The sequence below is a fragment of the Dendrobates tinctorius genome, unplaced genomic scaffold (assembly GCF_039654945.1).
Source record: "Dendrobates tinctorius isolate UK_male_01 unplaced genomic scaffold, ASM3965494v1 ptg000036l, whole genome shotgun sequence".
NCBI lineage: Eukaryota > Metazoa > Chordata > Amphibia > Anura > Dendrobatidae > Dendrobates > Dendrobates tinctorius.
This window is the reverse complement of record NW_027361704.1, coordinates 13,281,564-13,304,436: the sequence shown is the minus strand read 5'-3', so window position 1 is coordinate 13,304,436 and position 22,873 is coordinate 13,281,564. Positions and strand designations below refer to the sequence as shown.

The 22,873-nt window shown below is 46.0% G+C and overlaps 1 protein-coding gene across 1 annotated transcript in view; it reads left to right on the top strand.

Annotated features, from left to right (window-relative positions):
• DOCK2 (dedicator of cytokinesis 2) overlaps positions 1-22,873 on the top strand; it is a 1,017,649-nt gene that overhangs the window by 261,282 nt on the left and 733,494 nt on the right. Inside the window, exons 16-17 of the mRNA XM_073573729.1 lie at positions 9,032-9,104; positions 9,217-9,320. Of these exons, the coding sequence (XP_073429830.1) occupies positions 9,032-9,104; positions 9,217-9,320 (177 nt within the window). The remainder of the gene's footprint in view (positions 1-9,031; positions 9,105-9,216; positions 9,321-22,873) is intronic.

Genomic DNA, 22,873 nt, shown 5'->3' with positions numbered 1-22,873 from the left:
AGACTTGCTCTGCAAGAGTTCCAGGAGGACAAACCTGAGCGTTGTCCCAGTGGAAAGTTGTATGTTCCTGACCAGTGGAAGAAGAGAGTGATGTCTGAAGTTCATTGCTCTGCATTGGCTGGTCATCCAGGTATTTTTGGTACTAGAGACCTGGTGAGTCGGTCTTTTTGGTGGCCCGCCTTGTCTCGTGATGTCAGGAATTTTGTGCAGTCCTGTGGGACTTGCTCCTGGTCTAAACCTTGTTCTCGCTCTAGTGGGTTGTTGATGCCTTTGCCGGTCCCCAGGAGGCCATGGACCCATATTTCAATGGATTTCATCTCTGATATGCCTGTCTCTCAGAGAATGACTGTTATTTGGATGATTTGTGATAGGGAGTGGTACAAGATGAACCATCTTAGAGAACCTAAGTTGCCATCTTCCTCTGAGTTGGTGCCCCTGTTTTTGCAACAGGTGGTACAATGTTCTCAGGAATCCCGTGCAAGTGAATCTGACAGAGGAGTTCAGTTTGTGTCTAGATTTTGGAGGACTTTCTGTTCCAAGCTGGGAATTCAGTTGTCCTTCTCCTCTGCTTTTCACCCTCAGACCAATGGGCAGATGGAGATAACAAACCAGACCTTGGAGTCGTATTTGAGATGTTTTATTTCCGCTGATCAGGATGATTGGGCTTCATTTTTTCCCTTGGCCGAATTTGCTTTAAATAATAGAGCTAGTTCTGCCACTTTGATGTCACCTTTTTTTTGTAACTTTGGGTTTCATCCTCAATTTTCTTCAGGGCAGGTGGAGCCTTCTGCCTGCCCAGGTGTTGACACTGTGGTGGAGAGAATGCACGAGATCTGGGACCAAGTGGTGGATAAGTTATCTCTCTCCCAGGAAAAGGCCCAGCGGTTTTCCAACCGACATAGGACCATTGGTCCCCAGTTTAAGGTTGGTGATATGGTTTGGTTATCATCAAAAAATATCGCTATGAAGGTGGCTTCTCCTAAGTTTAAGCCTAGATTTATTGGACCTTACAAGATTTGGGAGTTTATTAATCCGGTCTCTTTTCGTTTGGCTCTTCCTGTCACATTTAAAATCCATAATGTTTTTCATAAGTCCTTGTTGAAGAGGTTTGTTGAACCAGTTGTTCCTAGGGTGGCACCTCCGGACCCAGTATTGGTTGCAGGTAACATGGAATATGAGGTAGAGAAGATAATGGATTCCCGTCTGGCTAGACAGAGACTCCAGTATTTGGTTAAGTGGAAAGGTTATGGTCAGGCGGATAATTCCTGGGTCTCTTCCTCTGATATTCATGCCAAAAGATTGGTGCGTGCCTTTCATCGGGCTCACCCTGATCGCCCTGGTGGCGTGGATGAGTGTTCGGTGACCCCCTCCTCAAGGGGGAGGTACTGTTGGGAGTTCAGTTTCCCCTTCACCATTGAGGTCTGATGAACTCCCTCTTCTGGTGAAGGAAGGTAGTGAGGCTGATTACCAAGCACCTGAGCAGGATGATGATGACTGGGTGACTGGAATTGCTGACTGGATATAAGACAGCCGACACCCTTCTGCCTTGCTGGTGATTTCTCAGAGGGATTCTAGGAGACCAGTCTGATTCCTGCTCCTCAAAAGCTAAGTTTTCTGCTCTGCTTTTTGCATTTGTGTTTTGGTTTTGTTTTGCCTTGTTTTTCTGGATTTCTGCCATTCCCTGCTGGGGTGAGCTGAATTCCTTTTTGCTCTGTCTTCAGGAAATACCTTAGTACTGATATAGTCTTTTTGAAGCCTAGCATCTTCAGGGCTTTTTTCCCCATCAGTCTGTTGGCTCTTGTTTTGATAGGGTTTTGGCGGATTGCAGACAGCAGCTTTTCTATCCTGTCCTATGTAGTTAGCTTGGGCCCCATCATTTGCTCAGCCTATCTTTCTATCTGTGTGAGTGTTTTTCATCTTGCTTCACCGTCATTATATGTTGGGGGCTGCCTATTGCTTTGGGGTCTGCTCTGGGGCAGTTTAGATTTCCCTTTCTGTCTTTAGGCTATTTAGTTCTCCGGCTGTGATCGAGGGGTCTAGGGCACCGTAGGAACCCCCCACGGCTACTGCTAGTTGTTGTTGATAGGTTCAGGGGTCTGCAATCCGATAGCTGCCAACTTCTCTGGTTTTCTGGACTTAGCTAGTATTTCTGTTTTTGCCTCCTACGGTGACTCATTCATAACAGGGATGGCTCATAGTGAAGCAGATAGGGTTGGCGTGACAGCCGCCGGCAGGGTAGGCTAGGCAAAAGAGTGACCTAGAAGGCCTAACAAGTTCTGAGTGTATGGGAGAGTGAGCCCTGAAGCACCAGGAAAGGGACCGGGACAGAGAAGGATGGGTACCGCTGAGAAGGACCAGGAGATGAAGGACCACCAGGGCAGCAGAGGGGCAGGGAACCAGCGGCAGAGTTACCAGGGCCAGCTGGGAACAGAAGCAGAGAAAGTAAGAGTGTAAGTACCCTAAAATGAGTACACTGAAGCACACAATCAGGTGCCTAACCTAAGGGAGGGCGGCCTGATATAGCCATTAAAAGTATCTGATTGGACCACAGATGGTCCAGATCAGGTGTAATGAACTAAACGGCCTGCACAGCGAGCAGCCACAGCCTAAGGTGCTCCGACTGAGCGGAGATGAGACGCCGGGACCCTCGAGCAGCTGGATGCTGCGACCGTAGTCAAGACAGGCGCGCAGCGGCAGCCGTAGTCATGACAGCATGGAGTGGGTCCATGGCATACAGTGAATCCCAAAGCCCCCGAAAAAATTTGAAGTCATGATAATGTAGTGACACGGGGACAGTGTCACTGGGGTTAAGCCTGGGGGTGCTAACAGGGGAGGTGCACCAATAGACAGAGTGTGCGGAGACCGAGGAGCAAAGTGCACACAGGACATGAGCTTAGCCAGTCATGTGATCACAGGGGCAGAGCTACCTCGCACTAGGTCAGGGAGCTGGCCGAGGGCACAGATTACAAAGGTCAAAACCAATAACCTAGTCAGAGAGCAAAGCCGAGGTTCAGAAGCCAGATGGGAACGAGGTAATGTTTTTTGTGTCTAATAAACTTTAAATATTTGTACGCCATTTTCCTGCCTTTGGTGATCCCTTTTATATGGCCTTTTTCTTTCTTCTTCATTATTTGTGACACAGCAAGCAGATACTCGCAGAGGATCAATGATACAGAGAGTAACCTTGGTCAGTGACCTCAAATCAAGTAGGTGGAAGTATCACCGACACTGAACCCAGGAACTACCAGCATTGAATAGCATCCCCAGAACAAAAGAGAGGAGGACAGACTTAACCCTGACCAGACCAGGATGGAGCCAGAACCACCCCATCCTGAGTCATGACACCTAATAGCTCTTAGAAAAATTAAAAACTTGTGGCTAAAACAACATTTTAGTCTTAAAAATGTACTTTATTCTTTCTTCACCGCTCAGTGAGGCACATGTGGTGTCAATATGATCACTGATCCACTAGATGAATTCATTGGTAAGTGTAGTTTGCAAAATGAGTTTACATATAGGGGGTTTCTGTTGTTCTGGCACCTCAGGGGCTCTGCCAATGTGACATGGCACCCTCAAACCATTCCCGCAAAATCTGAACTCCAATATGGCACCTCTTTCCCTTCCGAGCTCTGCCATGCATCCAAACAGTAGTTTTCTCCCTCATATGGAGTATGGGCGTACTCGGGAGAAATTGCACTACAAATTGTATGGTGCAATTTCTCTTGCTGCCCTTATGAAAATGCAATATTTTGTGCTAAAAACATATTTGTGAGGAAAATTAGATTTTTTTCTATTTTTACTGCTCAACGTTATAAACTTCTGTCAAGCACCCGAGGGTTCAATGTGCTCACCACACATCTAGATCAGTCCCCTGAGGGGACTAGTTTCCAAAATGGCATCACTTGTGGAGGATTTTCACTGTTCAGGCACATCAGGGGCTCTCCACATGCGACATGGTGTTCACCAATTAATGCAGCAAATTTTGCATTCAAAAAGTCAAGTGACGCTCCTTCCTTTCCAAGCTCTTCTATGTGCCCAATCAGTGGTTTTCTCCCTCATATGGGGAATCGATGTACTCAGGAGAAATTGCATGACAAATTTTGGGGTCTACTTTTTCCTGTTACCCTTGCAAAAATAAAAAAAATTGTATCTGAAGTAAATTTTTTGGGAAAAAGGGTGAGTATGATGGGGAGGATGAGGGGAGCCATAAGATATTCACTTGCACCTGTTCCACCACCGCGCGCCGCTCTGTCTTTCAGGTCCTCTGGCTGTGACGTTCAGGTCATAGGGCGCGATGATGTGTTCAGTGTGCAGCCTCTGCCTGAACAGTCACTGCAGAGAACCGGAAGATAGAGCGGCACGTGGTGGTGGAACAGGACAGGTGATTATCACATGCGCTGGGGCCCTGAGCCAGCGACGACACCGGCACCTGACCACCATAGCGTGTTGGTGTCCCCGCCTGCTCAAAATATCGGCACCTAGCCCCCAGCGACGAGAGGTGAGTATGTCATTTTTTTAATCGCAACAGCAGCATATGGGGCATATATATATCTATGGAGCATCTTATGGGGCCATCAACCTTTTTGCAGCATTATATGGGGCATATATATCTACGGGGCATCTTATGGGGCCATCAACCTTTATGGAGCATAATATTCTGTGGAGCATCTTATGCGGCCATTATTAATCTTTGTGCAGCATCATATGGGGCATATTATTCTATGGAGCATATTATGGGGTCATCAACCTTTATGGAGCATTATATGGGGCATAATATTCTATGGAGAATCTTATGGGACCATCGACCTTTATGCAGCATTATATGTGGAATATTCTATGAAGCATCTTATGGGGCCATCAACCCTTATGGAGCAGCATATGGGGCATAATATTCTATGGAGCATCTTATGGGGCTATTATTAACCTTTTTGCAGCATTATATGGGACATATTTTTTGTATGGAGCATCTTATGGGGCCCTTCATGAACTGTATGGAGTATTATATGGGTCTACTGATTCAATATGGATATTCAAAAACAATTAACCTACTGATGACTCAATTAATTTTACCTTTATTGGTGTCTATTTTTATTTTTGAAATTTACCAGTAGCTGCTGCATTTCCCACCCTAGGCTTATACTCAAGTCAATAAGTTTTCCCAGTTTTTTGTGGCAAAATTTAGGGGTCTTGGCTTATACTCGGGTAGGCTTATACTCAAGTATATACGGTAACTATTTTGTGGGACATATCTCTGTGATTTAAGAGCATGAAAGTTCAAAGTTGGAAAATTGTGAAATTTTCCAAATTTTCAACAAGTTTCCATTTTTGTCACACAAATCCAAGTCTTATCAAAGAAATCTTACCACTATCGTGAAGTACAATATGTCATGAAAAAACAGAATCACCTGGATCGATTGAAGGGTTCCAGGTTTATTACCTCATAAAAGGACAGTGGTCAGAATTGTAAAAATTGGCCTGGTAATTAATGTGCAAACCACTCTCAGGGGGGGGGGGGGAAGGGGTTAAAGACAGGTATTTTAAAATGATATTTTAGTTACCAGACAGCCCTTTAAGACCATACATATATAACTTCACAAGCTGATATGGAAGACAGATAAAAATGAAATAGTGACAACTGGACTCCACAACATAGACATAGCCAAACTCTGGATCATAGACTTTTTCAGGAATAAAAGTTAAATCTGACATTTTGAATGGACACCACAAAGCATCACACAATTTTCAATGTTTAGGAAAAGAAAGCTATATAATCCCAAAACATATTTAACAACAATATCATCATTAAACCAACATGTAAAGGAGGAGCTGTAGTATTTATGAATGTCAGATTAAGGTCAGGAAGCACATAGACAACTTTCAGAAAAAAAACATGCTATTACCTTTTAAGGGAAGATTATGGAAATAAAAATTCACAATGGAAAATACACATATTACAAATCATTTCTTCCCCCACACACACAGCAGGATGGTCCATGGCTTTCCCATCCACCGTGATGGGCCTACACACAGCGGGATGGCCCACGACCCACATCTTTCCCAAACACAGCAATATCGGCTCCATTAGACACCCACAATGTAGGATTGTCTCCAGTAGCTTTCCACACTGTATGATGGCCTACCAGTAGCCCCTCTATATTGTATGATGGCCCTCAAGCAGCCCCCTACATTGTATATTGGTCCCAGAAGCCCTTCACATTGCAAGATGGCCCCAGTAAGCTGCCCACACTCTGTTGGTCACTAGTAGCCAAACCCACCTGTAGCCCCCACACTGTATCATCACCTCTAGTTGCCCTCCCACATTGTATAATGGTCCCCAGTGGTTCCTACAAGTGCAATCAAAATACACAAATCATCATACTCACCTAACCCTGGATCCTGATGAGGTCACCAGCACATAGCTGCAACACGATGAAGTCATCACGTTGATCCACCCAGGACTCATCCAGTGAGTCTCTCTGCCATTCTGCAGGCTGCATGACTAAAGTAACAAGCGCCCTACAGACCAAAGAGCCTAAATGTTTTGACAAGCTGTTCTTGCCAATACAGTTAAGAGTGGTGGTTGCTCAAGGAGGATGACGGTATAAGAAAGGGGCCTGGAGCGACTGCCTCCTCTTCCACCTGGTAGTTATGCTACTGTGCTACTGATTGTAGAGCCAAATGTAACGCTATCTGTCCAAAAGCTAAAGCTTGGCTGAAACAGAGTCATAGAAAGAGACCATTTTCTCAAAAATACTTACAATTCTATATCAAAATGGCTAAAAAAGAAAAGTATCAAGGTATTTTAATGTCACAATTTAGACTGTAACCCAATTGAAATGCAATAACAAATAGGACCACAAGCCTCACTTAATTTAAGTACATTATAGAGTACATTAAAATTCCTTATCTGAAAGACTAGTAAAGTTATACAAAAGCAATTTATCTCAAAATATTGTGCTAAAGGTGGTTCTACAAACTATTCATTCACGGGGTGTACTAAATTTTTCACACACTGTTTCTGCACTTTTCCTTAGTTTTTTTTTAAATATGTAATGATATGGTGTAATTCGTCATGTGTTGCTGTTCATGAAAGGTTGTATTTATTTCATTTTAAGACCTTCAAAAGACCAGATTTTTTTATGTTTATATAAGTAAAACAGTAGAATTCTAGAAGGGAGCACTTAGTTTTTCTCACTACTACATCGTAGCAGAGAAATATGCTTCTTTCTCTTCCTATGAGCCACTTCTTCCCCTTATCCTTGCCTCTTTAAGTGACCATCCACTCTGGAAAAAAAGCTTCTCAAATATATTCTGGTCAAAGCAAGGTGGACTCGAGAGAAGACATAGGTGTGAGGTTAAATAGCATATTGAAGTTTAACCAGATCTCACACGTTGCACTGATGATGTGCAGAACCACAAAACACAATGTCTGAAAATTGATATTTTGATTTTTGCTTTTATCGTAAGTCATGTTGCAAGGCTCATTAGAGAGTCAATATTGACTTTTTGGATTACTTCTTCCTATCGGTGGCACTAGAGTTCTAGTCCTCTTCCTCTGATGAGGCAATTTGCATATATTTACCAGTAGTATATTAGGAAAAATCTATTGTTTACGATTAGGCTGAGCTTTAGGGGATATACCAGTTCTCAGATCCACTTAAGGACTCATTCAAATAGCAGTATTTGTAAGTCCTTTACATTTGTACATATCTTGCCTAAATGGAAATAGATTCCATCTTTCCATTTCAAGTAGAAAATGTCCCATATCTATGATAAAGAATTAATTAATCTACTATAGAATCGTCTAATTCTGTCTGTAACGGAAATCCCACGTTGCTGATTGGTCGCGCCTGGCAGGCCGCAACCAATCAGCGACAGGCCACAGTGCCACATAGTTCAGTCACATTTACTGGACACGTTCTGTTAGCCACAGTGCCACATAGTTCAGTCACGTTTACCGGACACGTTCTGTTAGACACAGTGCCACATAGTTCAGTCACGTTTACTGGACAAGTTCTGCTAGACACAGTGCCACAAAGTTCAGTCATGTTTACTGGACAAGTTCTGTTAGCCACAGTGCCACATAGTTCAGTCACGTTTACCGGACACGTTCTGTTAGACACAGTGCCACATAGTTCAGTCACGTTTACTGGACAAGTTCTGTTAGACACAGTGCCACATAGTTCAGTCACGTTTACTGGACAAGTTCTGGTAGACACAGTGCCACATAGTTCAGTCACGTTTACTGGACAAGTTCTGGTAGACACAGTGCCACAAAGTTCAGTCATGTTTACTGGACAAGTTCTGTTAGCCACAGTATCACATAGTTCAGTCATGTTTACCGGACACGTTCTGTTAGACACAGTGCCACAAAGTTCAGTCATGTTTACTGGACAAGTTCTGTTAGACACAGTGCCACATTGTTCAGTCACTTTTAGGCTGTGTGCACACGCAGCAGTTCCGCAGACATGGAACAGTACCATGTAACCTTATGGCTTTTCCAAAACGCTGTGCTCACGATGCGTTTTTTTCGCACGGTTTTGCTGCGGTTTACAAACCGCAGCATGTCAATTGTTTGGGCGGTTTTCGCAGCGGTTTCACACCTTTAACATAGTAGAGGTGTGAAACCGCAGGGCTAAACCGCAGGAAAACCGCAGGTCACTTTACCTGCGGATCCGCACGGAAAAACCCGCAGGTGAATCTGCAACGTGTGCACATAGCCTTACTGGCCACTTTCTGCTAGCCACAGTGCCACATACTTCAGTCACATTTACTGAACAAGTTCTGTTAGCCACAGTGCCACATAGTTCAGTCACGTTAACTGAACAAGTTTTACCTGGAAAATCCTCTGTATTCTTTGCATTATTCTTAAATCTTCATAAATAAACTACATACATATTCTAGAATACCCGATGCATCAGAATCGGGCCACCATCTAGTAACTTATAATTGCATAATAAATTTGCAATTATGTTTTTCCATTGTGTTCCTTTGACACGCTAACTTGCATTCCATCTAATTATTTTTTAAGGTTTCTGTTCCACTTGAGGACATGCAGCGAATACATCTGCGGTTCATGTTTAGACATCGCTCATCTATAGAATGTAAGTACATTTTCATGCCAGTATAATTGTGGAATGATGTCTACTGTCACTATATTGCCATCCAATATGTGAACCTTAATTTTACACAACATATTTCTTTTTTTGTAACTAGCTAAAGACAAAGGAGATAGGAACTTTGCAATGGCCTATGTGAAGCTGATGAAAGATGATGGAACAACACTGCATGATGGCTGCCATGACTTGGTTGTAATAAAGGTACAATTCAAGCAAATTTATATGTAAATGTTACAAAATGTATGTTTAGAAATGTATAATTGTATATCTCTAGATATAAAAATGAATGTATGTATGTGTATCACCAACCAATCACGAAGCATCTTTCATTTCACCAGAGCTGTTCAAAAGAAGCTCAGTTGTGATTGTTTGCTATGATCAACAATTTTCCTTGCAACCAATCGCTATGCATCTCTCATTTCACCAGAGCTGGTTAAAAGTACCTGAGCTGTGATTGGTTGCTATGAGCAAGTTTTCCCACTTGACAACACCTCAGCAGACATTGACATGGTGGGAGAAATCTGGCATCCCCAGGAACATAAGCACCCAGCCATTGTCTGCCCCCCAGAAAGGAGCACAGAGCACAAGACAGAAATTAATCCCCCCCTCCCGTGGATCAATGGTATGCAAGTTAGGGCAAATCCATTCAGCGTTTTGGTAATGACCCCAGGCCTTTCTTAAAGGGATCTCTGGTATGGAAGGCAGGGCAAATCCATCCAGTGCTTTGGTTCTGACCCCATGCTTCTCTTAAAGGGATCCTCAGTATGGAAGTCAGGGCAATTGCCTTCAAATGCTCTGGTACAGACCCCAGGCTCTCTTAAAGGGATCTCCTCTATGGAAGTTAGGGAAAATCCCTCAGCGCTCTGATTCTGACCCCAGGGTTCTATTAAAGGGATCATTGGTATGCAAGTCACGGCAAATCCATCCAGTGCTCTGGCTCTGATCCCAGGCTTTCTTAAAGGGATTCCCGGTATGGAAGTTAGGGCAAATCCAATCTGCACTTTGGTACTGACCCCAGTCCTCTCTTAAAGGGATCCCCGGTATGGAAGTCAGGGCAATTGTCTTCAAATGCTCTGGTACTGACCCCAGGCTCTCTTAAAGGGATCTCCTGTACAGAAGTTAGTGCAAATCCCTCAGCATTTTGATTCTGACCCCACGATTCTATTAAAGGGATCATTGGTATGCAAGTCAGGGCAAATCCACTCAGCGCTCTGGTTCTGATCCCAGGCTTTCTTAAAGGGATCTCTGGTATGGAAGGTAAGACCGTTCCACTCAGCACTCTGGTTCCAGGCTGACGGTATGATGTGGGATATTAGGGGTAGTAGTCCGGTGGCTCTGGCTGACGGGATGATGTGGGATATTAGGGGGAGAAGTCTGATGGCTCTGGCTGACAGGATGATGCGGGATATTAGGGGTAGTAGTCCGGTGGCTCTGGCTGATGGGATGATGTGGGATATTAGGGGTAGTAGTCCGGCAGCTGTGTCGGGATGATGTGGGTTATTAGTGGTAGTTTGCAGGAGGCTCTGGCTGACAGGGTGATGTGGGATATTAGAGGTAGTAGTCCGACGGATGTGACGGGATGATATGGGATATTAGTGGTAGTTGTCCGTGGCTGTGGCTGATGGGATGATGTGGGATATGAGGGGTAGTAGTCCGGTGGCTTTAACGGGATGATGTGGGATATTAGTAGTCCGGTGGCTCTGGCTGATGGGACGATGTGGGATATTAGGGGTAGTAGTCTGGTAGCACTGGCTGACGGGATGATGTGGGATATTATAGTGAATGTGGCTATGCGGAGTGGGCTGGGCTATACACTCAGCTTTATATATACTGTGTATGTGTGTGTGTATATATATATATATATATATATATATATATATATATATATATATATATATACACACACAGTATATATATATATATATATATATAAATAATAATCATTATAATTTGTTATAACTAACCGTAGTTAGTTACCATGCCCGGGCAGCGCCGGGCTCTTCAGCTAGTGTAATATAATTATAAATTTATACCTACTTAGCTATAGCATTTATTTACCTCAATGGAGGAAGATAAACTGTGTCACTCCTGTTCATGCTTTGGCATTGCTCCCTTGATTTATTAAGTATGGCAATATTTGACACTGCCTAAGCAGAAGACTAGTGCTATCTCTGTTACAGAGCAGCAATGTAATTATATAAAAATAAAGATTATTATTTATTATTAGAACACTAACATATTCCGCAGCGCTTTACAGTTTGCACACATTATCATCACTGTCCCTGATGGGGCTCACGATCTAAATTCCCTATCAGTGTGGAATGTGGGAGGAAACCACAGTACCCGGAGGAAACCCATGCAAACACGGAGAGAACATACAATCTCCTTGCAGATGTTGTCCTTGGTGGGATTCGAACCCAGGACTCCAGTGCTGCAATGCTATCCACTGAGTCACCGTGCTGCCCTAATTCTAAACTCATACCATCACTTAACAAAGGAGACGATTCAAGTTCAGCATCCAAAAACTCTTTTAACTCCTTTCCAAAGTTGGGCGTAATAATAAGCCTACGTCGGACTCCCCCTGTTTGGTGTGGGCTCAGGCACTGGTGGTTGGCGCTCATATCAAATTAGCATTTCTACTACATACGGGTGATCTGATTATCGCCTGTGTGTAGCAGAGGAGATCGAAGTACTGCAGCTTCTAGTCTCCCATGGATACTATTGAAGCATGCAAAAAGTTTTTAAAAGTTCTATAATTTTTTATCTTTAAAATAAGTTCAAATCATCTCTTTCACCCCATTCAAGAAAGAGAAAAAAAAAAAAAAAAAAAATATATATATATATATATAGTATAGCCGCGTTCAGAATCGTCCTATCAATATGAAAAAGAATTAACCCAATCACTAAGCGTAACGAAAAATGTGAAAACGCCAGCAATTAGGTTTTTTTGGTAGCCGCAACATTGCATTAATATGCAATAACTAGTGTTGAGCATTCCGATACCGCAAGTATCGGGTATCGGCCGATATTAGCTGTATCGGAATTCCGATACTTAGTTCCGATACTTTTTTCATATCGAATACCGGAATCGGAAGTTCCCATAATGCTAGGAGCCTGCTCGATTTGATTCAGCCAATGGGGATCCTCAGAAGTGTGGGCACATCCTGTTAGGCATGTTGGCATGTTAACTACTGGCATGGCTGTGATTGGCTGCTGAAATGATGTCATTATGCACTATAAAACCCGCAGCAACCGCCATTTCTGGTCACTCTGCTGTGAATTCAGTTAGGGACAGGCTGCTGTTGAAGACTGTGAGGGACAGTTAGAAATAGCGATCATCAAACATATCTATTGCTCTACCCAGGCTACATAATCCACCACTGTAGAATTTTTGTAGCCCAGCAGCGCTGTTTTAATAGCTGTCTGCAAGGGCTGTGTGAGTGCAGACCCACGCTGTGTAGTGTGTCCTGCAGGCACATCTGCTTGTAGGCCGCCCAGCGTGTGTCTCTGCCTCATACACAATTTTCTTTAATTGCTGCTTTTTTTCTCTCCTGTATAGTGTGCTTCCATACGTATCCATATACGTTGGTTGCAAACACTAAAGGAGTGGACAGCGGAGCCTTTCAGCAGCCTTTCAGTGCTATAGCTCATTTCTCTGCACTGTTTTTGGCTGTCTGATAGGTCTCTCTGTGTGTGAGTGCAGCTCATGTTGCAGTGTGTTCTACAGCCACCGCTCGTTGTAGTCCGCTCAGCGTCCGTCACTGACTCATACATAGTCCTTTTTTTGCAGCAAATTTGTCCAGATATTTGCTCCTATATTAGTGTGCTTCCATCCGCATCCATTGTCATTGGTTGGTTGCAAACACTATATAGGATTAGATAGAGGAGCCTTTTTGCTGGCTTGTGCCCTTCAGGGCCAGCCAGACTAGTATCACCCTATTTTTTGGAGCCTCATCAATTGCATTGTAGGTTAGCTTCCTGCATTGTAATCGCTCCAAAAAGTTTGTGATACTATAGCTTTCAAACTTTGGTCACATCCTTTTCTTTTCCCCCCCCCAAAAAAAGGAAATAAAGTTCACCAAACACTCCACTTTACAGTTGTGTAGGCCACATTAGATCATATTAAAGTGTAGTACACACACTCTTAGCCAAACTAGTGTTTCTTATACTGGTTAGCAGGTTTTCAGGAATAAAAACACTAAGCCACCCCTTTTTTTACTTTTCTGCCTATCTTTATCAGTCTACCAAGATGAAGAAGGCAGGGAGTAAGGCACGTGGTCGTGGAGTTTCAGCAGGGAGAGGACGGGGGGATTCAGCAGGGAGAGGACGGGGGGATTCGGTGTCTGCTGCGGCCACCAGTGACCCGGCATCCCCCACTTTTACCAGGCAACAGTCCTTCATGCGCAGCTTTGTAGGACCTCGCCGTACCCCACTGCTGCGTGATGAACAAATTGAAGCCGTTGTCGGATGGATGGCAGCTAACGCATCCACTTCAATGACTTCCGCATCCTCCCAGGGCCAGAGCACTGAAGAGCAACCATCTGTCTCTTCACCACCTGCCAAATTGCCCAGGCAGTCTGAGAGCCCTGGACAGGAGCCATCTCAATCTTTACTTCTGTTCTCAGAATCTGTTGGCTTGGAAAGAGGTGGCCAGCCAAGCAGCATTGTAGAGGGTGAAGAAGAGGGAGTATGCAGTGATGCGCAACTGCTTTGTCCCTCTGAATCTGAAGAGGCGGGTGGGCCAGTGCCTATTGTCAGCACACCTCAGTGCTCATCTGATGATGATGAGACTCAGTTGCCAATTTCTGGTGCGTACGGTGCTGGCGAGACAACCCAGGACCAGCCAGTGCTTGAAGAGGGGAGTGGAAATGATGAGGTCCTTGACCCATCATGGCGTCAGCCACAGGAAGGTGGTGGGAGCAGCTCTGAGGAAGAGATTCCCCAAACGGCCAAAAGAGGAGGGAGAGGGCTGGGGCAGACTTGGTTGCCTGTAGCCTCCACTTTGGCACCCGTGAGGAGCAATCCTCTTCCAAAACAGAAAACGGGCGCTCCCAGGACTTGCAGTGCGTGGTCTTTTTTTGACACAGTTGCAGATGACATTTGTTTTGTCAAATGCAAGCTGTGTCATCAGAAAGTTAAACGAGGGAAAAATGTGAGCAACCTCAATACCACAAATATGTGGAAACATGTGCGTACCAAGCACGAGGTGGAGTTACACAGACACACTGAAGATGTAGGCCAACCTTCAGCAGCACCTACCACCTCTTCAGCTCGTGTTGGGGCCTCTTCATCCAGCTCACACACAGCTGGTTCGGCTTCCTCACTGGAACGCCATGGAAGAACCACTGCCACTGTTGTTCAGAGACCCAGTGAAATTCCACCCAGTGAACCACGTTCTCAGTCATCAGCACACTCCCAGGCCACTCACCAGCAATCGGTAGCACAGGCATGGGAGAAAAAGCGGCCATACTCGGCAAACCATCCCCGAGCACTGGCTCTGAATGCCGGCATTGCCAAACTACTGGCCCTTGAGATGCTGTCATTCAGGCTGGTGGAGACTGACACCTTCCGGAAATTGATGTCATTGGCAGTTCCACAATACAATGTGCCCAGCAGCTTTAATTTCAGCAGGCAAGCCGTTCCTGCCCTGCAAAAGCATGTGGAGGGAAAAGTTAAAAATGCGCTACTAAACGCCGTCAGTAGCAAGGTCCACCTGACCACCGATGCGTGGACCAGTAGCCATGGACAGGGACGATACCTTTCCCTCACTGCCCATTGGGTCAATGTTGTGGAGCTGGGTACAGATCTGGAGAGTGGCTCTGTACGTATTCTGCCAACTCCAAGGATTGCAGGAATGCAGTCTGTACATATTGAGTCCTCCTCCTACTCTAGTTCCTCGGAATCAGCACTGCATGAGCCTGTTTGGCCACACCTGTGCTCATATCTGGCCTAACGTCAACAGGCCATCTGTAAATTAATTTCTTTGGGGAATCGGAGCCACACAGCACAGGAGCTCTGGAATGCCATCAAGCAGGAGAGCGATGTGTGGTTTGTGCCAGCGAATCTCCAGCCTGGTTTGGTAGTGAGTGACAATGGCCGAAATCTAGTGGCAGCTCTGGGCCTAGGCAACCTCACTCACATACCATGTCTGGCACACGTGCTCAATTTGGTCGTGCAGAGCTTTCTGAGGGACTATCCGGATCTTGATGCACTGCTGCACAAGGTTCGCCTAGAGTGTGCTCACTTGCGGCGTTCCAGCATGGTAAGATCGCGCATTGCATCTCTGTAACGCCGATTCCGCCTGCCAGAACATCGCATCATATGTGACCTCCCACCAGGTGGAATTCAACGTTACATATGTTGGAGCGGTTGTGTGAGCAGCAGGCAGCAGTAATGGAGTACCAGCTGCATCAGGCGCAAACAAGTCGCACTGTGCGCCGGACACACTTCACCACCGCTGAGTGGGCCACTATGAGGGACATCTGCCAAGTTTTGCGTGCCTTCGATGACTCCACGCGGATGGCCAGTGCAGATGATGCACTAGTCAGCATGACTGTCCCCCTCATCTGTCTGCTTCAAAAAACCTTACAAGCACTAAGTGAGGAGGTTTTTGAAGAGGTCGAGGATGAGTAGTCAGAAATGCCATCTGCTTCTGGCAAGTCTGCGCAACGTGCCTCCACACAAAGGCCCAGGCAGGGGACACTTAGTGAGGAGGATGACGAGGAGTCAATGGAGGAGGAGGAACACATCTCTCCAGAGGAGGGAGGTACACAAGGCTCTAGTAGTCAGTGTGTACAGCGAGGGTGGGGTGATGCTGAGCAGGCAGAGATGCTGCCTCAAGCTGGGGACAGCGTTTCCGGTCCAGTTGGCAGTCTGCAGCACATGGTTGATTTCATGCTGCAGTGCTTGTTAAATGACCGCCGCATCGCCAACATTCTCCACACGGCTGATTATTGGGTGTACACCCTCCTAGATCCTCGCTACCGGGACAACTTACAAAGCCTCATACCACAGTTGAACCGGGAGCGAAAAATGCGGGAGTACCAAGAAACACTTGTGCAGGCCATCATGTTCTCCATTCCCCCCGCAAGTGTTGCTGGTAGTGCTTTTCAAAGCAGCCATATGGGTAGAGGCAGTGGAGGAAGCTCTGCACAAAGAGGTAGCAGAGGCAGTGCCGCAGGACAAGGCAAGGCCAGTATGGCCCAAATGTGGAAAAGTTTTGTGGGACCGCCACAAACGGCTACACCATCACAGACGGCTCCAGTCAGCAGGAGGCAACGTTTCCGTCAGATGGTGACAGACTACTTGTCTTGCCCTGTTAGTGTACTCCCAGACGGCTCTTCCCCGTTCAAGTATTGGATCTATAAGCTGGATACATGGCCAGAGCTTAGCCAGTATGCATTGGAGGTGCTGGCTTGCCCTGCTGCCAGTGTATTATCGGAACGTGTCTTTAGTGCTGCAGGTGGTGTGGTAACAGACCGTCGCACGCGACTATCCGCCGATAATGTTGACCGGCTTACTTTTCTGAAAATGAACAAGGCCTGGATCTCACCTGAATTTGCCAGTCCTCTTCCAGAATAAATAATTGGCTGGCAACAGGATCCAGGTCTCCTGTTGTGCTCATGTTTCTATGACCTGAACTTTATTTCCTGTGCTACAGCAACGCCCGTTGTTGCTCAGAAGTGCTGTCCGCACAGACAAAACACTCGCTCATGTGTAAGTGGGGTTCGGTAACGTCAGCTGATCCCCTGCTGTGTGTACGGCAAACTCTCCTGCTGCCTACAACTTCTGACTACCTCTGATTTAATATGTTCTCTGATTTGCCCTCTGTCTCCACTCTGTTTTGAGTATTTCCTCCGGCCTACAACACCGCCTGTTTCTGCTCTCAAGTGCCGTCTGCACAATCCACACTTGTTCCTGTGTTACCTGGGTCCTGTAACATCTGCTCATCTCCAGAGGTGAGTCCGGCAATGTCTCCTGCTTTGTCTACATTCCCACTACTTGTAGTGGAAAAGTGGACAGAGCAGGAGACATTGCCTGACTCACCTCTAGGGAGAAGCTGCTGTTACAGAACCCCAGTAACACAGGAACAAGTGTGGGTTGTGCAGACGACATTTCAGAGCAGCAACTGGCGTGGTTGGAAGCCAGAGGAAATACTCGAAACAGAGTGAAGACAGAGGCCTAATTGGCGTACATTGACATTTAGTAGTAGTGTAGAAACAATCGAAAACTGCCACCAAGTAGGCCTCGGCCTACTACCTGATTTTCCCTGGGCTCCGACACCGCCAGTTGGTGCTCAGAAGTGCTGTCCACACAGAAAAAAACAATCGTTCATGTGAAAGTGGGGGTCGGTAACGTCAGCTGATCCCCTGCTGTGTGGAGGGCAAACTCTCCTGCTGCCTCCAAATTCAAACGTCTTATCTTAAACTGCCTCCAATAGGCCTCAGCCTACAAAATGACTATCCCTGGGCTCCAACATCGTCAGTTGTTGTTCGGAAGTGCTGTCCACACAGAAAAAAACACTCGTTCATGTGAAAGTGGGGTTCGGTAACGTCAGCTTATCCCCTGCTGTGTGGAGGGCAAAGTGCTGCTGCCTCCAAATTGTAACTACTTCAGATTTAAACATTCTCTGATTTGGCCTCTGTCTCCACTCTGTCTCTAGTATTTCCCCTGACCTCCAACACCGCCAGTTCCTGCTCACAGTTGCCGTCCGCGCATTCCACACGTGTTCCTGTGTTACTGGGGGAGACAGTGGAAGACACACATCAGGGGCTCTGCTGACATTACAGAACCCCAGTAACACAGGAACACGTGTGGATTGGGCAGACGGCTACTGTACGCATAAACTGGCAGTGTTGGTGGTCACGTGAAATCCTGGAAATAGAGTGGAGACAGATGCCTAATTGTAGGCTATAACAGACTGTCAACGTGCTCCAAACAATCTAAAACTGCCACCAAGTAGGCCTCGGCCTGCACCCTGATTGTCCCTGGGCTCCTACAACGCCAGTTGGTGCTCGGAAGTGCTGTCCACACAGAAAAAAACACTCGTTCATGTGAAAGTGGGGTTCGGTAACGTCAGCTAATTCCCTGCTGTATGGAGGGCAAACTGCTGCTGCCTCCAAATTGTAACTACTTCAGATTTAAACATTCTCTGATTTGGCCTCTGTCTCCACTCTGTCTCTAGTATTTCCCCTGAACTCCAGCACCGCCAGTTCCTGCTCACAGTTGCCGTCTACGCATTCCACACTTGTTCCTGTGTTCCTGGTGTTCTGTTACGTGAGCAGATCCCCCCAATGTGTGTCCGGCACTGTCTCCTGCGCTGTCCACCTTCCCACTGCAAGTGGTGGGAATGTGGACAGAGCAGGAGACATTGGCAGACACACATCAGGGGATCTGCTGACATTACAGAACCCCAGGAACACGTGTGGATTGGGCAGACGGCTACTGTATGCATAAACTGGCGGTGTTGGTGGTCACGTGAAATCCTGGAAACAGAGTGGAGACAGATGCCTAATTGGAGCACGTTGACAGTCGGTGGTAGTTTTAGATTGTTTGTAGGCTACAACAAAGTAGGCCTCGGCCTTCACCATGATTGTCCCTGGGTTCCAACAACACCAGTTGGTGCTTGGCAGTGTCTTTGGCACGGGTACTCCCTGTTGCCCAGCCTGGTTCCAGCACGCCAGCTGTTTCCGGGTAGTGTCAAGGTCACTATGCCACCAATCCGTTGTCCTGTCCTCTTGCGGCCGGGTTAGCCGACTCTACGGTGCCTGCAGTTTAGGTGACTCCTATGTGGGCTGCGGTAACTGGCACTGAAGGCTGGATCCGTAGTGCCAATGGGACATGGACCCCCTGTAGGACTGTGGGTTTCGGTAACTGCGTCCGGCTTGCGGCCTGGCTACTTTGCTTTGGATGGGTACCTTCTGCTACCCACCCGGGTTCCAGCACTGTCAGCTGGTTCTCGCCAGAACCTTTGGCCTAGGTGCCTCCATCTCGGTATCCGAAGGTCCAGCACCGTCAGCTGGTCCTTGGTAGTGCTTTCTAGCACAGGTACCTCCTGCCTAGTAACCGTGGTCCAGCAACGTCAGCTGTTCCTCGGTAGTGCCATTGGCTCTTGTAGCTTTTGCTACTTATCTGGGTTCCAGCACCGTCAGCTGGTTCTCGGCAGTGTCTTTGGCACGGGTACTCCCTGTTGCCCAGCCTGGTTCCAGCACGCCAGCTGTTTCCGGGTAGTGTCAAGGTCACTATGCCATCAATCCGTTGTCCTGTCGTCTTGCGGCCGGGTTAGCCGACTCTACGGTGCCTGCAGTTTAGGTGACTCCTATGTGGGCTGCGGGAACTGGCACTGAAGGCTGGATCCGTAGTGCCAATGGGACATGGACCCCCTGTAGGACTGTGGGTTTCGGTAACTGCGGCCGGCTTGCAGCCTGGCTACTTTGCTTTGGATGGGTACCTTCTGCTACCCACCCGGGTTCCAGCACTGTCAGCTGGTTCTCGCCAGAGCCTTTGGCCTAGGTGCCTCCATCTCGGTATCCGAGGTCCAGCACCGTCAGCTGCTCCTTGGTAGTGCTTTTTAGCACAGGTACCTTCTGCTTAGTAACTGTGGTCCAGCACCGTCAGTTGGTCCTCGGTAGTGCCATTGGCTCTTGTTCCTTCTGCTACCCATCCGGGTTCCAGCACTGTCTGCTGGTTCTCGCCAGAGCCTTTGGCCTAGGTGCCTCCATCTCGGTATCCGAGGTCCAGCACCGTCAGCTGGTCCTTGGTAGTGCTTTTTAGCACAGGTACCTTCTGCTTAGCAACCGTGGTCCAGCACCGTCAGTTGGTCCTCGGTAGTGCCATTGGCTCTTGTTCCTTCTGCTACCCATCCGGATTCCAGCACTATCTGCTGGTTCTCGCCAGAGCCTTTGGCCTAGGTGACTCCATCTCGGTATCCGAGGTCCAGCAACGTCAGCTGGTCCTTGGTAGTGGTCTCTAGCACAGGTACCTCCTTCATGGTAACCGGGGTCCAGCACCGTCAGCTGTTTCTCAGTAGTGCCATTGGCTATTGTTCCTTCTGCTGCCACTACGGGTTCCAGTACTGTCAGCTGGTTCTCGCCAGTTTCTCAGCCTCCTTGTACCTTCTGCTACATTTCCAAGATCAAGCTTTTTGAAATTGTCTTTGGTAATCCTTATTGATCTCCATGACGACGACCCTGAAGACCACACCAAAGAAGACCAGAAATATGACCCTAAATAATATGACCAAGAGGACAAAGAACATGAAGACAACCACCAAGATACAGAACAAAAGACAGAAGAACAAGAAGCAGAAGAAGCAAAAGCAGAAGAACAGAAAGCAGAAGAACATTAAGCATAAGACTAAAAATCAGCATAGAAGAAATCAAAATTATAAGCAGAAGAAGACTAAGCAGTAAATGGGGGTGAGTCTGTTCCTCCTCGTGGTGCCCCTGGAAAATGCCTGCTGCTGCAGGCCAAACTGAACGCGGACAAAACCTGTTGTAAATCTTTTGTGACAGGCAGAACGTAAGGTGTAATCTTATAACTTTTATAGATAAGTACTACAGGAATGCCTGTCACCATAAGAAAATGAAGAAAAAGAAGAATAGGAAGAAGATGAAGAAATGGCATATGAAAATTAATAATAGCTGAATAAGAAGATTATGAAGAATGGAAAAAAAAAATTAATGGGAGGAAGGTGAAGAAGATGAATAAGGTGAAGAAAAAGTTGATGAAAAAAATGTTACTGCTGCGGATCATGAAGGAGAAAGTGTGGGAGAAGTACAGAAGAAGGTGATGAGCATGGAAGTTGTGAAACATACATATCTGACTAAATAAAAAGATATTGACTATGTTAACTTTTTTATAACTCCGAATGTCTTGAAAAAAAAAACTGTAATTAATGCTATGCCATATGATTTGAATAAACCACTATGCCTTTAACCCCTTAAGCCCCAAGGGTGGTTTGCACGTTAATGACCGGGCCATTTTTTACATTTCTGACCACTGTCCCTTTATGAGGTCATAACTCTGGAACGCTTCAACGGATCTAGGCGATTCTGAGATTTTCTCGTGACATATTATACTTCATACTAGTGGTAAAATTTCATTCATATAACTTGCGTTTAATTGTGAAAAAAACGGAAATATGGAAAAAATTTTGAAAATATTGCAATTTTGAAACTTTGAATTTTTATTCCCTTAAAATAGAGAAATATGTGACACAAAGTAATTACTAAATAACATTTCCCATATGTCTACTTTACATCAGCACAATTTTGGAAACAAATGTTTTTTTTATTAGGAAGTTATAAGGGTTGAAAGTTGACCAGCGATTTCTCATTTTTACAACAAAATTTACAAAACCATTTTTTTTAGGGACCACCTCACATTCAAAGTCAGTTTGAGGGGTCTATATGGCAGAAAATACCCAAAAGTGACACCATTCTAAAAACTGCACCCCTCAAGCTACTCAAAACTACATTCAAGAAGATTATTAACCCTTCAGGTGTTTCACAGGAGCAGAAGCAACGTGGAAGGAAAAAATTAACATTTAACTTTTTAGTCACAAAAATGATATTTTAGCAACATTTTTTTATTTTCTCAAGGGTAACGGGAGAAATTGGACCCCAAAAGTTGTTGTCCAATTTGTTCTGAGTACGCTGATACCCCGTATGTGGGGAGGAACCACTGTTTTAGCGCATGGCATGGCTCATAAGGGAAGGAGTGTCGTTTGACTTTTTCAACCTAAAATTGGCTGAAATTGAGATCGGACGCCATGTTGGTTTGCAGAGCCTATGATGTACCGAAACAGTGAAAACCCCCCACAAGTGACCCCATTTTGGAAACTCGACCCCCTAAGGAACTTATCTAGATGTGTGGTGAGCACTTTGAACCCCCAAGTGTTTCGCTAAAGTTTATAATGCCCGGGCGTGAAAATATAAAATCCTATTTTGTTTCCACATAAATTATTTTTAGTCCCCAATTTTTAATTTTCCCAAGAGTAACAGGAGAAATTGGACCCTCAAAGACGTTGTCCAATTTGACCTGAGTACGCTGGTACCCCACATGTGGGGAAAAAACTGTTTAGGCACATGTCGGGGCTCGAAAGGGAAGTAGTGACGTTTTGGAATGCAGAATTTGATGGGTCTGCTGGCGTCATGTTCCGTTTGCAGAGCCCCTGATGTGCCTAAACAGGAAAAAACCCACATGAGACATCATTTTGTATACTGGACTCCCAAAGAACAAATCTAGATGTGCCCCCAACTACACTAATGTAAATTAGTAGTGCATGGAGGTGTGGTACAATTTCAAGCAATCCTTCATACACAGGCCAGGTTTTTCGGGGCAGGTGTCGCACTGGTAAATGGTGTCCTTGCGTATTCCCTTTTTGTAACACACTCGGCACCTTTTTTGCGGCTTACCTTTTCTACCAGTTGGCGGGACCACCCCCGGAAAATGCTGACCTGGTACTATCGATACGAGCACTTTCAGTTCCGGAAGTACTGGGACCCGCTCCTTCCTGAGCGCCAAACATCAGGGCCTTAACCACTACCTCCTGGAAATGAAGGTACGACGTATCGGTGGGGTGTGCACATTGTGACAGCAGGAATGCGTTGAGCATTGCCATTTGTACGATGTGCACGGCCAGCTTTTTGTACCACGCCCTTGCGTTTCTGAGAGCATTGTACAGTTGGAGGTATTGATGGGAGAGATCAACGCCCCCCCATGTTTTTGTTGTACCCCACTACACAGGTCAG